General features: G+C 42.8%; 1 protein-coding gene across 1 annotated transcript in view; it reads right to left on the minus strand.

Annotated features, from left to right (window-relative positions):
• Window positions 1-13,853, minus strand: part of itpr2 (inositol 1,4,5-trisphosphate receptor, type 2) — a 55,623-nt gene that overhangs the window by 6,270 nt on the left and 35,500 nt on the right. Inside the window, exons 41-55 of the mRNA XM_083916476.1 lie at window positions 11,764-12,017; window positions 11,463-11,663; window positions 11,158-11,268; window positions 10,670-10,765; window positions 10,435-10,554; window positions 9,224-9,358; window positions 8,894-9,086; window positions 8,563-8,688; window positions 7,504-7,679; window positions 7,219-7,383; window positions 6,895-7,078; window positions 5,434-5,520; window positions 4,551-4,666; window positions 4,172-4,337; window positions 3,905-4,065 (exon numbers count right to left, since the gene is read on the minus strand). Coding sequence (XP_083772602.1) covers window positions 3,905-4,065; window positions 4,172-4,337; window positions 4,551-4,666; window positions 5,434-5,520; window positions 6,895-7,078; window positions 7,219-7,383; window positions 7,504-7,679; window positions 8,563-8,688; window positions 8,894-9,086; window positions 9,224-9,358; window positions 10,435-10,554; window positions 10,670-10,765; window positions 11,158-11,268; window positions 11,463-11,663; window positions 11,764-12,017 — 2,291 coding nt within the window. The remainder of the gene's footprint in view (window positions 1-3,904; window positions 4,066-4,171; window positions 4,338-4,550; window positions 4,667-5,433; window positions 5,521-6,894; window positions 7,079-7,218; window positions 7,384-7,503; window positions 7,680-8,562; window positions 8,689-8,893; window positions 9,087-9,223; window positions 9,359-10,434; window positions 10,555-10,669; window positions 10,766-11,157; window positions 11,269-11,462; window positions 11,664-11,763; window positions 12,018-13,853) is intronic.

A 13,853-nucleotide genomic window follows, 5' to 3' on the forward strand; every position in this document is an offset into this window, starting at 1 on the left:
AAGACATTCGTGTGCTTCTCACTCTGCTGGAGTCGCCGTAACACTGGTGTGTTTCACCACGTACATGTACAGACTGTAACTCAGCTGTGCAGAGAGCTACAACAGCCAGAAAAGTTAGGTGGGTGCTAGTCTTGTGTTGTCAGACCTATCTCCACAGCGCTGTGTCAGCAGTGGAGTATGGTCGGGCTACATCGGCTTATCATTCTGGGATAGGAAGAAAAGAAGAAAAAAAAAACACTCAAATCCATCTTGTCAGGCTCCAAGTAATACATGTGTGTGAGCAAAGGTGAACTGGACAATCAGAGTCCTATGAGGACTGGCAGTTGATGGGAGAGGGGGAAACGGCGGGTGACAAAGACGCGGAGAGGGGACTTTTCCATTCAAAACAACAGTGGTGGCTTCTAAAGAGGTTAGTGTAGATGCTGCAATAGCACCATTTTACCTCATGTTTAAGTATTTATTCATTCCTTCAAGAGCAACTGAAGGCTTTTCTCGATGGAAAAAGCCGGTTTGTTCTTCTCCCAAATGATTGTCAGCGCGTGATAGACAGGTGGTTAAACCGATCACCTCCCAGGTATGTTTTGATAGTAGCTGCCCTTTCCGATGAAGGCCTCCCGGATGGTTTTGTGTAAAAACATCACTTACAACAGTCACCAGACAAGCACGTGCACACAAACACACGCCTATTGCACACTCCGTTTCAATTGGTGGCACCTTTACATAACTACTTGATTAATCTAGATATTGCAAACAATGACACAGTATACACACACACATACACACGCAAAGATGACCTCTACCTACCGAAAGTGCCTTTCCTATCTGACACAACTGTTGCTGCTTTGTTGCAGACAACCTGTTACACGTGTGTTGTAAGGTAAACGAAGGATTCCTGATGTGACAGGGACTGTGTGTGTGTTATAGAGAGAAAGGGACAGGAGAGCACGTGCAAGGCAGGGCTGATCTATTAGCAGGCCACTTGAGATGGGTTATGTAACGGCGTTGTGGCTGCTGCAGTACCTGCTAGGCCTGTAGTCCCTGTTATGATTTTACACACAAACACCCGCACACTAATTTCCTTCCTCATGCACGACAGACCAACAGAACAGACACGCAGTGTAACACGATCCTACTCTTTTGCTTGGCACCACACCATTCTATCCTACCCAGCCAGATGCACTCATTATGACAGTCAGTGTGTGTGTGTGTGTGTGTGTGTGTGTGTGTGTGTGTGTGTGTGTGTGTGTGTGTGTGTGTGTGTGTGTGTGTGTGTGTGTGTGTGTGTGTGTGTTTTGAGGTTATCGGGTTTCAGCTCAGGAGAGGGGAGGGCAGAGTTTTTATTAGTCCAGTAGCTTCATGTGGAGTTGTCGGCCCAAAACTGTAGTGCAGTAGTGCAGGAGATTAGTCTAAAGATGGAGCTTAACAAGTGGAGGCCTAAACTGAAACCCACCCCAACTCCCACCCCTCAACACATACACACTTATGAGCAGCAGTGTGGAGAGGGCAGGTGGAGCATGCTCCCGCAGAGACCAACGTCACCGACCCCTATACCTTGTTCCCATTACAGCTTCTGTCAATGCACCACCACCTCTCTCTCTCTCTGAGTAACTTACCGTGTGTGAGCAGATTGGGTTCTTTACTCTGGCAGTTTAGTATTATACTTCCATAAAGTACCCGAAATACTCACTTTTTTCACGTGTTCTTTTTTTGCACATGGAATAAGAATAAATTATAGTTTCTGAGGAGCCTTTTATCCTTATTCTCTGGGAGTGTAGAGACCCTTGTTTTGAATGACTTCAGCACATCTGCACCCACAGGACATCACTAGTTTCTCACACTGCTCTCGTTTGATCTTGATCCATTCTTCTTCAGTCTCTTCTACCGTTCGGTAACTGTAGTGGGTTTCTTAGCCATTACTTTGTTACCAAGGATTTTCCAGAGTTTCTCCATGGGGTTTAGATCTGGACTGTGGGCTGGCCATTTCATTGTTTCAATATTCGCTTAGCTCCAAGGAACTGCTTAACCTGTTTTGCAGTGTGACAAGGTACAATGTCTTATCTGTCAAAACTGCGGGGCGATTGGGAGACAATTGCAGTGGAGGTATTGCATGTTGCCGAACGAGGTTCACATAAACACCATTTACCCTGCCATGTAGCTGTACAAGAGGCCTAACTCCTGCTGTAGAAAACATCCCCAAAACCATGACACTTTTTTATACACTTTGGGTTCAGTCCTTCCCCAGTCCTACAATGAACATAATGTTTCCCATCAGACCCAAACAGATTGAACGTGCTCGCATAACTAAAGTGCACTCTGGACCAGTTCTTCTCTGTCCACACAACCTGCTCCTCAGCAAAGGCAAGTCTTGCCCTTTTATTTTTTCCTGCTGATGAAAGGTGTTGGTCATTGCAGAGTGGGCTTTCAGTCAAAATTGTCTTAAATGACGAGACACTGTGTGAAGAGACACATCCTTTCCCTGTTCAGCACTGAACTGGCGAGCAACTCCAGCTGCAGTGTTGAACCGATTCCCCACTGAATTGAGTCTTTGCATAATCCGGTCCTCTCACGCACTTGTTTTACGTGGACGACCGGCCATTCTGAGGGACTGAAAAAAATCGGTGTCTATGTAAAGTGTCAATATTCTTAAAACACAGACCTCTCTTGCAATGGCTGAGGGGGTCATCCCTTTGACCTCATCTGGACAACCTGCTGTTGTCATCTAGAATCCCGGGTATCTGCCAAAAGCTTGACACCGTTGGAGGAGTTTCTTAATAGACAATGAATAGGGATGTTGTTTTTTTCTTATTTAGACTATTATTGTTACTATTTAATGTTTAATAAGAAAAACTAAAGATTTAAACTGATAAACAAGAATTCTTAAATACGGTTTTATTAAACAAATGTGCTACATGAAGTAAAAATAATGGAAACAAAAGTGGTTTTAGTTTTTTCTATGTGTTTCAGCTCTGCAGCGTGTTAGCAGTTGCTAATCTAGATTCCTTACTCATCATTACTTCATCACACAGCGATACCTTGGCCTTGCATCAGAGAGTGGACCTGTTGGAAGACTTGCTGATGCATATTAATTCAATGTCTGTCACCTGTTTGTTATGCAAATTGTTCATTATAATGCCACCATTCTTATGCCCATCATGGCCAAATGTTAATCACAAACTGTGCCATTGTGCTCCGAGGCTTCGTATGAATCCATTAACCTAACGACAACACCTTTAGTTGCCCTTACATCCTTCAACTTCTTGTCTGTGTGTCAGTGCAGCAAGTTGGTGCATTGATGATAATAGAGCTGGACTGGGTTTAATTACTATTTAACCACACTGTGTCCCAGCAGGTTAGGAGCTCAGCATAGTGAAGACTACCTGAGCACAGAGACCCATCTCTCTCCAGCAGCGAGGGGGGAAAGAGAATAAATTGGGATGCTTGGCACAGGCCTAGAGGCTCAGTCTCAGTCTCATTTTTCGATCTCTCGTCTGCTGTAGAGGCTCACATTTCTCTAGCACGCTGCAAGTCTGAAAAGTGGAGAAGGCTGCAAAACTTTAAGACTCCAGCACTGAGAAATTTGTATGCTGTCTGGTACGGCTCGCCAGCAAAATATGAATTAGGGGGTGAAATGAATGCGTTTGTCCATATGTTCGTGGAATAATAAACACAATCTCCCTGGCTTGTGCTGTGTTTATGTACTCGAGTGTCATCTTAAACAATTCTGCAGTGTGTTTCTACCTTGCAAACACAATATTAAAGTGCTTTACTGTAAGTTAAGCTACAGCCTTTTGATGACAGAACAGCTTGTGTGATGCAGCTTTTAAGGTGCATTACAGCTGCATTATAAAAGGTACTTTGTGATTATTTCCTGTGTGTGTTCTGTATGTATGTTTGGTTTACTGACCGCTATCATTTGGGCCACGTAGCTCTCAGGACCGGTGTACTCGGTCGGATCCTTCACCCTCACCAGTACCAGGAAGTAAAGGTAATGCCACATGCTGTGTTCAGATTTTATGTGCTCCTCGAAGGACACCGTCTTGTTGTCAAATTTGTCCCTCTCCAGCCCTGCAAGACATTAGCTCCATTTAGCACGAGTTCTTTCAAATATACTGTTCTTTCACTTCCCTTTCATTTGCACACAGTATTGGGTGAACCACAAAGCTGTACACACCACAGATGAAACAGGTGGTTTTCAGGATCTCCTCCTTCCTTTGTTTTTCACTTCTCAAATCAGCGAAGGTGTCAATGATAACACCAAAGATGAGGTTAAGGACGATGATGATAACGACGAAGAAGAACAGGAGGTCGTAAACAACTCGAGCTGCAAACAGAGGCTCCTGGATGGTCCAATTACAGGTAAAGTATGAAGAAAAGTCATCATTTCACAAATATAACAAATACAATTGTTTTTATTTCATCTTAAACAGAGTCTAATGCAGCACAGATGCCATGTATGTATAGTCCAATTCATTACAAACAGACATTAAGTGTAAAACCATTTTATATTAAGTGAACCACACTTATTCATGTTCATTTTGAGGATGTCTTACCTCTTTGGAGGGTCTCCTGAGAATGTCTCCCACACCTCCTCCATTACGAAGTCCCTGGTTCAATACTGTGATTATACACATGAGCAGAGTCTCGCACACCCGCTCTGTCCCGTCGTCTATAACCAGACACACAGAAATCAAGATAAAATGCATAAAAACAGTAGACAACAAGGGTGCATGTACAGTATTGGTTTCTAAATATCTACATCTGTGTTACAACAATAATGAATTTTGTATGTATATTATTTTCTATTGTGTTCTCCTTTCCATTGTCTTCTTCATTTGATGACTAAATGATTAATTTACATCAACGACTCAAATTATCAATCTGAATTTAACTGAACTTAAGAAACACTGAAGTAAGACGATGTACCATAGATTTCAAGAACACTCAAGTTCAGGAAAAAACAGTCTGACTTATTTCAAAAAATTATCCCTCAGCTGTCTTTCATGACGAATAGCTGATAATAAAACACCTCTTCATGGGAGGAGCTGATAATGGATACCTTAGGCTCACTGGCTTTACATATACTGTAAATAGAAAATGGCATGCACAGCATGAAAAAAAAAGAAGAGGTGATGTGGATGAGATCACGTGTGTGTCCCTATGGTGCAGGTGATCGAGGGAGATGCACGAACACAAACAGGAGTGTGAGTCACCCCCTCTGCCTCATCAAGTTTCTTTGTGTGCATGCCTGTGAGTGTGTGTGCATGCCTGTGAGTATGTGTGCGTGTGTGTGTGTTAGTAACCCTTCAGGCAATGACTACTGCCGGAAAGGTAACAAACACACCCACACCTTGGTCAACCACAAAAATCTTAAAACTTGTGGACTCTTGTGGTCTGAAACAAAAAATGTTTTAATTTAACTGAATAGAAACTTACCAGGATCAGATTTAGTTACTGAAACAGGACAGCTTTCTTTCATGCATGAGTCAGCCACTCCATTGGTACCCAATAAATCCCCTTTTCCTATTCAGAGTAATAAAAAAGTGAAAAAGGGAACTTAATGTGAAGTTGATTAATGATAACAGCACCGATAATTTACACATGAAAGAAGATGATTAAATTGTGCTCTGGCATTAAAACTCCTTCCCGCTAATTCTCATCTAATCAGCAAGAAAGATATAGTCAGACGTTATGTAAACTGTGGCAGCAGCTGCTGGGTGGGCGGTGAAGTGCTGCTGAAAAAACCTGAACAAATCATTTGCACATCGGCAAAGATGAGCAGAAGAGGAGCTGTGCTTGAGTGTGATCGGCTCAGGCAGACAAGCAGGAGGAGAACTGTACACCTGGACCAGAGTGTCACCAAAAGGCCCTTCTCCCCTGACAGGCTGGAGGACAGAGGGCAGGGCCGGGAGAGAAGAGGCAGAGGAGGAAGAAGAAGGGAAGGGGGGGTCTGGGGTGCTGGGGTCACAGCCCAGAGGCAGCAGAGCTGTGCTCCTCAGCTTTGATGGAGCTCCGGTTGTGCCTCGGTTCACTCCACAGCTATCCGATAGACAGACATGAGCCCAGCTGGTTACGTAACCCACCACTGCTCTGCTGTGTTTGCTGTGCTCTATTCAGCAAAACACAGGATGGCACGGCCACCAGGTTATGCAACAGGTGCACATGTGCTAGCAGGTTGTCTCCCTGACCGTCGGAGCACTGTGCCGGAGCTCATTAATACACCCACACTCTCCCCAGTGTTTTCAAAACATGTGCCTGGGTGTGTATAGACAGACATTTATTATGTGGACCTTCAAGGTTGTATATAGGCAAAAAAAACAACAACACGTTTTTATAGAGAAAAACTAAATGCAATAGGTTCATTCTGGATTATGTGGGCAATGTGTCTGTATGTAGAGCCACCAACTGCCTAGCCACTTATCTTTTATTTTGCTTGAGGTTTGAAACTAATTAACTTATAGGATGTACAATTGTTGAGTTGTTGATGAGTTTAGAGCAGAAGAACAACGCATGTTTATGAGAGGACTGTAAAGTAGTGCAGGTTAGGACAAGGTTAAGGTTAACTATGGTTAAATCCAGGAGCAGAGCAGCAACAGCACAACAGAAAATAAATATAAAGTCCCAATCATTGGAATAATAATGCCTGGAGAACATGAATAGCTTTTTATTCAAAGTACTTCAGGGACATTTAATGCAGTGTAGACCTGACAGGAAACAAGCGGGGAAAGACGGGAAATGACATGCACCAAAGGTTCTTGACCTTCTGGGACAGTGCAATTACATGAGTTCTAGGATGCCTTGTGAATAATACTTTTATTTTGCCAAGACAGCTCCACCAGGAAAAATAGAAGTAAAGGGTCTCACATAGCACAGTAAAACAGGTTAAGAAGTTCTGACCTGGCGCAGGTAGGCGGTCTACCTCCATGCGGAAGTCGTCCTTGAGGAAGAGAAAGCCGATGATGGAGAAGAAGTAGACGAGGAAGATGGCCAGAACAGCTGTCAGAATAATAGAGCGGCCATTCCTCGTCACACTCTTTATCACGTTGAGCAGCGTCTCCTCTCGGATCACCAGGTCGAACAACTGTGGAGGGAAATCAACATCAGTGAGTTGTCAGAAAACTGGTTCATTCAGAACAACTGTTCTCACACAATCAGGATGTTTATCTCGCTGATCGATCAGTCACAATTTAACAGAACTGACTTGTGTGAGAGATTTCTTACCAAAAAGCTGTAGAAGAACTCGTGCACAAAGAGGCCCAAGACACAGATGATGGCATAGCCCAAATGGTAGATGAAGAGCATGTCCATAACAACTGCTTTGTAGCCTCGAGTGAACGTCCCCTGGTTGCCCACAAAACTTACAAGAAAGACTAACTTGTTGAACAGCTGAAAGAGAAGAAAACAAGGCTCAGGGATAAAAAAACAAAAGTCAACAGCTTTGATGTGAGATAAGGAAGGAACAGAATTGTCCCCCAACAACACTGGCTCAAATCTTCCATTACTTACATTGACAGTACCCAGCAACAAAAGAGCAGGGCCGAGGCCCATAGTGTAGATGGCACGTAGAATGAGGGAGACCAGGAAGAACAGGATGCCCCATGGCTTGGGTAAAACAGGAAGTAACGAGGTGAACACCCCCAACGCCACCCACAGCGAGATATTCCAGAAGGGGGATAAGGTGCCTGGACAGAAGAATCAAGCATAAATCAAGGTGCCACACATCAGTGCTCTGAAACGCTGTGGCATTTCTCTCATGAATTATTCACCTGAGCTAAGAGCTTAACTTAGCACGGCACAATCAGAGGCAACACTTTAAAATGTCAAACAGAGGTCTGTAGGGATCCTCAACTTCATCATTCAAAACAGCGTCTTCAGCGCGCACTATTAGCAACCGAACTGAAGTTCACATTTTGTTAGGAAACTGCAGTGTCCTGATCATTTATTGATTAAAGAGGTATTCAGGGAGAAAGCAAAAACATTTGATCAGACTATGAAGATCAACAAAACTCATTTCGCTCCCGTCTGTATGAGATCTTTAAATCCCCCCCTACTATGTGAGTGTTACGGCTGGCAATGTGATTCATTCAATCTAAATGCATGAAAGAGCTTAAGCGGGAGAGGGGGAAAAATATGTTTCTTAAAAAGGGGACAAATTATGCTACTTTTCCGTTTCATTCTTGTATTTTGTGTTTCTCCAAGAACATGATCACGTGGTTCAAAGTTTATAAAACATGTTAATTTCTCCCACTGTCTGTCTGAATAGAACTGTGTCATACAGAGGCATAAGTAAAAAAAAAAGGGTCTTTTCACAGCAGATACTTTGGCTGGTTATAGTTGGAGAAGCACAGTTGCATTTACAATATCCCAGTAAGTCATGCCAGTGAACCAGCATGCACAACACCATTACCTTGTACCAATACCATTATTCATTTTATTATTTACAGCTGGGATTTTCCTACTGGCAAAATATCTTCTGTGAGAAAGGCCGATGAATTGGCCCGTGTATAGTAACTTGAAGGCTTTTGGAACTCTTAAAAAATAAGTTAGTAAATCAGAAATTCTCACCCTCATCTCCATCATCACCAAAGGGGTAGAAAACAGCCACAGCGATGTTGAGCAGACAGGCCAGGTAGAAGGAGATGCTGCCCCAAAGAGAAATGTGGCGCGAGAACCAGAACAGAGCCTTATTTTCTGCACAAACAGAACAGGAGGCATAAGTGTAGGGACACAAACGCCGCACACAAACACACAAAGTTGCTGCAGGCCCTTCAATTTATTCTGGAAATAATAATAACCACACACTGGCTGATAATCATGATTTGCCATCCTGCAGCCTGCTTCCGCTCCCACCATCATTATTTTTTCCAAGCGCTGGATTCAGAATGTAAAGACTCACTGCGGATCTTCTTCTGCCACCTCATCTCGTTGTAGAGGTTGTCAAACTGCTGGAAGAAGTCATTAACCTTGCTGCCCTGGTCATCTCTCTCTGTGGTGGTGAACACACGCACCTTGGACTCCTCGGTGAGGTACTCGCAGATGTTAGGGACCGGAAACACTATCTGCTCCATGGTGCGGTCGTGACGCACAATCTGGCGAATAGAACCAGTAAAACCTCATTAAGGGTTCATAACATTTTTTATTGAGCAATAGGAAAAATACAGTATGCTTGGTAATTAAAGTTTAAGCGATTCAGAGGGCAAATGGATGAAGTGATGATAAAGTTTACCTCTATCTGAGCTGTGTGATTGGCATAGTAATGTAAGGCGTCATCCTTCTCATTGTCGGGGTCCACCCCTGACCCCAGCCCCAACACCGACCCTGGCCTCAGGCTCTGCTGCAAGATCTTGTTGTGTCGGGCCAGCTAGGATTCAAAAACAAATAAATGTCATTTAATTCCCAAGCATAATTACAACACAACCATCCTGAGACATAATGCTTCAAATAATGAGAATGGCTGCTTGTGGCCACTTGGGAACAGCAGAAAAAATACCAATACATATCAACATATAGAATATAGAATTGCCAAAATAGGACGACAAATACAGTTTCTGTTATTCTTGTTCTGGAAATCCCATGGTTGATTGTAATTATTTATTTTTTAAGTACAGAAGTTCACGGTCCGCATTTCTATGAACTACTGTTTATCATTTACTTACTCATTCATTTCTTATCTCACACCACAATGACAGTGAATGGCAGCTGTCCTGAGCAGCAAATACCAATTCAATTCAACTCAATTTTATTTATAGTGCCAAATCATAACCAAAGTTATCTCAGGACACTTTACAAACTAGGTAAAGACCACACTCTATGACTTATTTAGGATAAACATAGACCCAACAACCAGATAGTATCTTCAAAAAGATGCGCATAGCTAAGTCTGTGTGTCATCAGTGGATATGTGTTTTTAGTTTCTGAGGTAAAAACAAGTCACACAGTTGAAAAGTTTAAAATAAATCCACTCCTTGTGATGATGAAACTAGTCTGCTGGTTGAACAAAAATACCCTGTTTGACACTTGACACTCTAAAGAGGCAGAAGTGAAAACCCGCAAGACTTGGTCTGCCCTTTCCAACTGACAAACTAGAGAAAAGATGACACACACACACACGCATGCACGCACGCACGCACGCACGCACGCACAACACTTACTTACTCAGTGGCATAATGCGTCCATCTGATTTCTTTACTGCAGGTACCGTGGACGAGGCAAAGCCTATTTGTTTAGTAAAACAGCGACTACCGCCTGCTTCAGTGAATACCTACACCCTACCTGTCTGAAGAACCAGTGTCACATCCTGAAAGCTAATTTAGAAAACTGCCACAATGATTCATTCGCAGAAGAGCTCTTCCATCATTACACACACAAAGACAAAGTGAGAGGACATGCCGTGATGCCTCTGTCACAGACAAAAACAAGCTCAGGCATTTTCATTACCTGGTGGGCCAGGATGTAAATGTTGTGTCCGACATCTCTGGACTTGATCTGGTCTGCAACACTGTCCTCATCCTCCTCACTCTCCAGACCCTGAGCGTAGGCTTCCCTCATTACATCCACCTGATGCATAAAAGCATAAAATGTTACTGCTATGCATGGTTACTTAAAAACAGGTTTTACATGGGACCTGTTTGTACATAGGTGTGTATACATGTTGAGTCTGACACACACTCACCAGTTCAGTGGGTCTCATCTTGTAGAGAATCTTCTCCGCGTTCTCACTGTCATGGCGGCTCTCCATGATGGCCAATAGGAGTTTGGAGGCATTGTTCTACAACATTAGGCTTCACCAGTGAGCTTTTACATTAGGATCAACTGAAAACTACAGAGCTGAGTAATTCAGGAATTGATGACTTGATGGATCAATAGACATTAAGTATGGCCACCAAACTGGCCATTACCAGCAAAAAAGGTGATGAAACACTTAGTATAAAGAAAGAACATGGCTCCATTTATTCAATTAAACACGTGCTTTTGTCATATTGCTCGTCTAAACACTGGGGATTTAGTCAAACTCTTTACGGTTATCATGTTCCCAGTCTCTTGCCCTATACGTAATTACTGCTATAAAGCAACCATACATATTGCCATAGTAATGGCTTTCAACCGCTGTGCGTCAGAGCGAGCAGCCTCTCAGAGCTCTCAGAGGCACTTGCTGCTCACCTTTAGCACCAGCACGAGGTCCAGCCGATGTTTCTCCAGGGGGTAGATGGAGTTGACAATCAGTGCTATGATAATGTCAATACCATTTGACTCATGCTTGGCTATGCAGCTCTGGAAGAATAAGAGGGGTATAGTTAAAGGCACATTAAACAAAATTCATCAGAAACAGATGCGTCAAACATGCACAAATAAAGGAGAATGTATGATCAATATTAAAGCACAACTGGTATCATTTTATATGTAGGAATAACAGCCACCAGATTGATGTTCAGTTAAACCTATGGACTAGCCAATCCTCTAACTACCTGGTTTTCATGGCAAGGTCCCTGGCAGTACTCTGTGATGGTTTCCAGGGTTTGGCGAACCAGGTCCACATTACTCTCATTAATGTAAAGGCCCAGCAGCCCGAGGCCTCCAGTGGTGCTTCCACAAATACAGTCCAAGAACTGAAGAGTCTCGCACACTAAATTGTAGTTTGTTTTGTTGTTCTGGTTGCGCAGAAAGTTCTGGATTCAGAGCAAAAAGAAAACAATCAATTATCAGTCACTTTAAATGTAGATGGACTTCAAGACTCTTACTCTCAAAGTAAGAAAAAGTAGCCAGTACCTGCAGCTCTGTATTGTGATTCTCACAAAGCAGCTGTAGGTAACGTAGGATTGGTTTCATGATGGTGATGGCTGCACTCATCTGAGTTTCTTCTAAAACGTCTTCAGCCCCGATTATCTCACTGTTCTGGCCGAGGCCTTCAAGGTCCGGATCCAGTTCCTTTCTGAAGGCACAGAAGGCCTTCGAGGTCACTGACGAGGCCTCCTTCAGTTGCCCTCGCATGTCCTCCCTCATATGAAGCCCTGAGTCCTTCCCTACAGGGCGGCATTCATGTATTATTTCATTATTGGACAGTACAGTAACACTTGGCTGAAGAAAGGGTCTTTGTAAAGAAATGGCATAAAATTGCAAAATGCTACCATTTCAGATACCGATCAATGGCAGCCTATGACATTCTAGACGTATAAAAAAGAAATTCAGAGACCCCCTCCTGACAAGTGGGCAACTATTGAGTGGGGTTCTGGAGCATGAAAGTGCCTGATCTTGATACAATGGCCTTTTGATAGGCTTGTGATGTGGGCCATCACATGGCCTCTGACATGTGACTGCAGGGACCGGGAACAACAGTCTGCACACAGGTCAGCAGAGCAACAAAGATCATTCTGGATTCATCCTCCACTATTGTTTAAACTCGAGGTGATCTGAACTTGAAGGCCACATATACAGTGTTTTATACAATGTTTATTCAATACAAAGTTTTCTGTTAAAGACCATTTTGTGGCTTTTCACGCAGTCCAGATCGGTTTCTATGGAAATGCTCAGCGGTGCTCAAGATGTGAACCCTTTATTTACTACACGGCTCTGTTGAATCCATGATTCTGATTGGTCAATTAAACCATGCTACAGACTGTTTTTTCTGAAAAGCCTAGCGCTGCTATGAATAACAGACCGTTGCTATGGATGCAGTTGTGATCATAGACTATAAGGATTTAAATCAATAAAATTATTTTTAAACCAATATTTTGTGGCAAATTACTGATTACTGATTAGTAGCTGTGTAATAAGCAGGATAATGTACACTGGATATCAAAATTAGTGGAAAATTGAATTGAATTGATTTATTCTGAAATAATGTTAATTTTTTTTTATTGTTCAGAATTTGATAGAATATCCGCTGTGGCTATACCACTGCTGTACTAGCATGTTTTTTTTTAAATAACCCAGACACTTCAACACAAACCTTTATTTTGTGAAAAAGAAAAATTAGAGAACAGCAACCACTGTGTCAGAAGAGAAGACTTAAACAATGTTTTCTTAGGGCTATAGGATTCACATGCCCACAGGATATCACTAGTTTCTCACACTGCTCTGGTTTGATCTCGGTCCATTCTTCTTGCAGTCTCTTCCACAGTTCAGTAACTGTAGTGGGTTTCTTAGACATTACTTTGTTGCTAAGGATTTTCCAGAGATTCTCTATGGGGTTTAGATCTGGATTCTCGACTGGCCATTTCATTATTTCAAAATTCTTAGCTTCAAGGAACTGCTTCACCTGTTTTGCAGTGTGACCCGGAGCATTGCCTTGTTTGAACATTTTGGGCTGATTGGGAGACAATTGCAGTGGAGGTATTGCATGTTGCCAAAAGAGGTTCACATAAACATTGCAGAGTTTGCATCTGCAAATTAGGCTTTCGGTCCAAAAAGTCTTAAACGGTGAGACACTGTGTGAAGAGACTGATCCTTGCCCTGTTCAGCACTGAGCTGGGGAGCAACTCCAACTCCAGTGTTGAACCAATTCCCCACTGAATTGAGTCTTTGCACAATCCTGTCCTCTCATGCACTTGTTTTACGTGGATGATCGGCCTTTTTGAGGGACTTGTCTGTGTCCTTTTAAAGTGTCAATATTCTTGAAATCACAGACCTCTCTCTGACGGCTGAGAGGGTCATCCCTTTGGCCTTCATCTGGGCAACCTGCTGTTGCAGGGTTTCAGTCACCTTAGAGCAGCTCGCCATCATGCAAGATACCAGATAAATAGGGTGTGTCCAACAATTAAGTAAATTGTCACCAGGTGCCAGATTAACATTTGTAACTGGGAGGGATCTAAAAATGTCATTAAATGTATTTTCAAAAAATAAAGGTTTTTGTTGAAGTG

This window comes from Echiichthys vipera (genome assembly GCF_963691815.1).
Source record: "Echiichthys vipera genome assembly, chromosome: 7".
Classification (NCBI taxonomy): Eukaryota; Metazoa; Chordata; class Actinopteri; order Perciformes; family Trachinidae; genus Echiichthys; species Echiichthys vipera.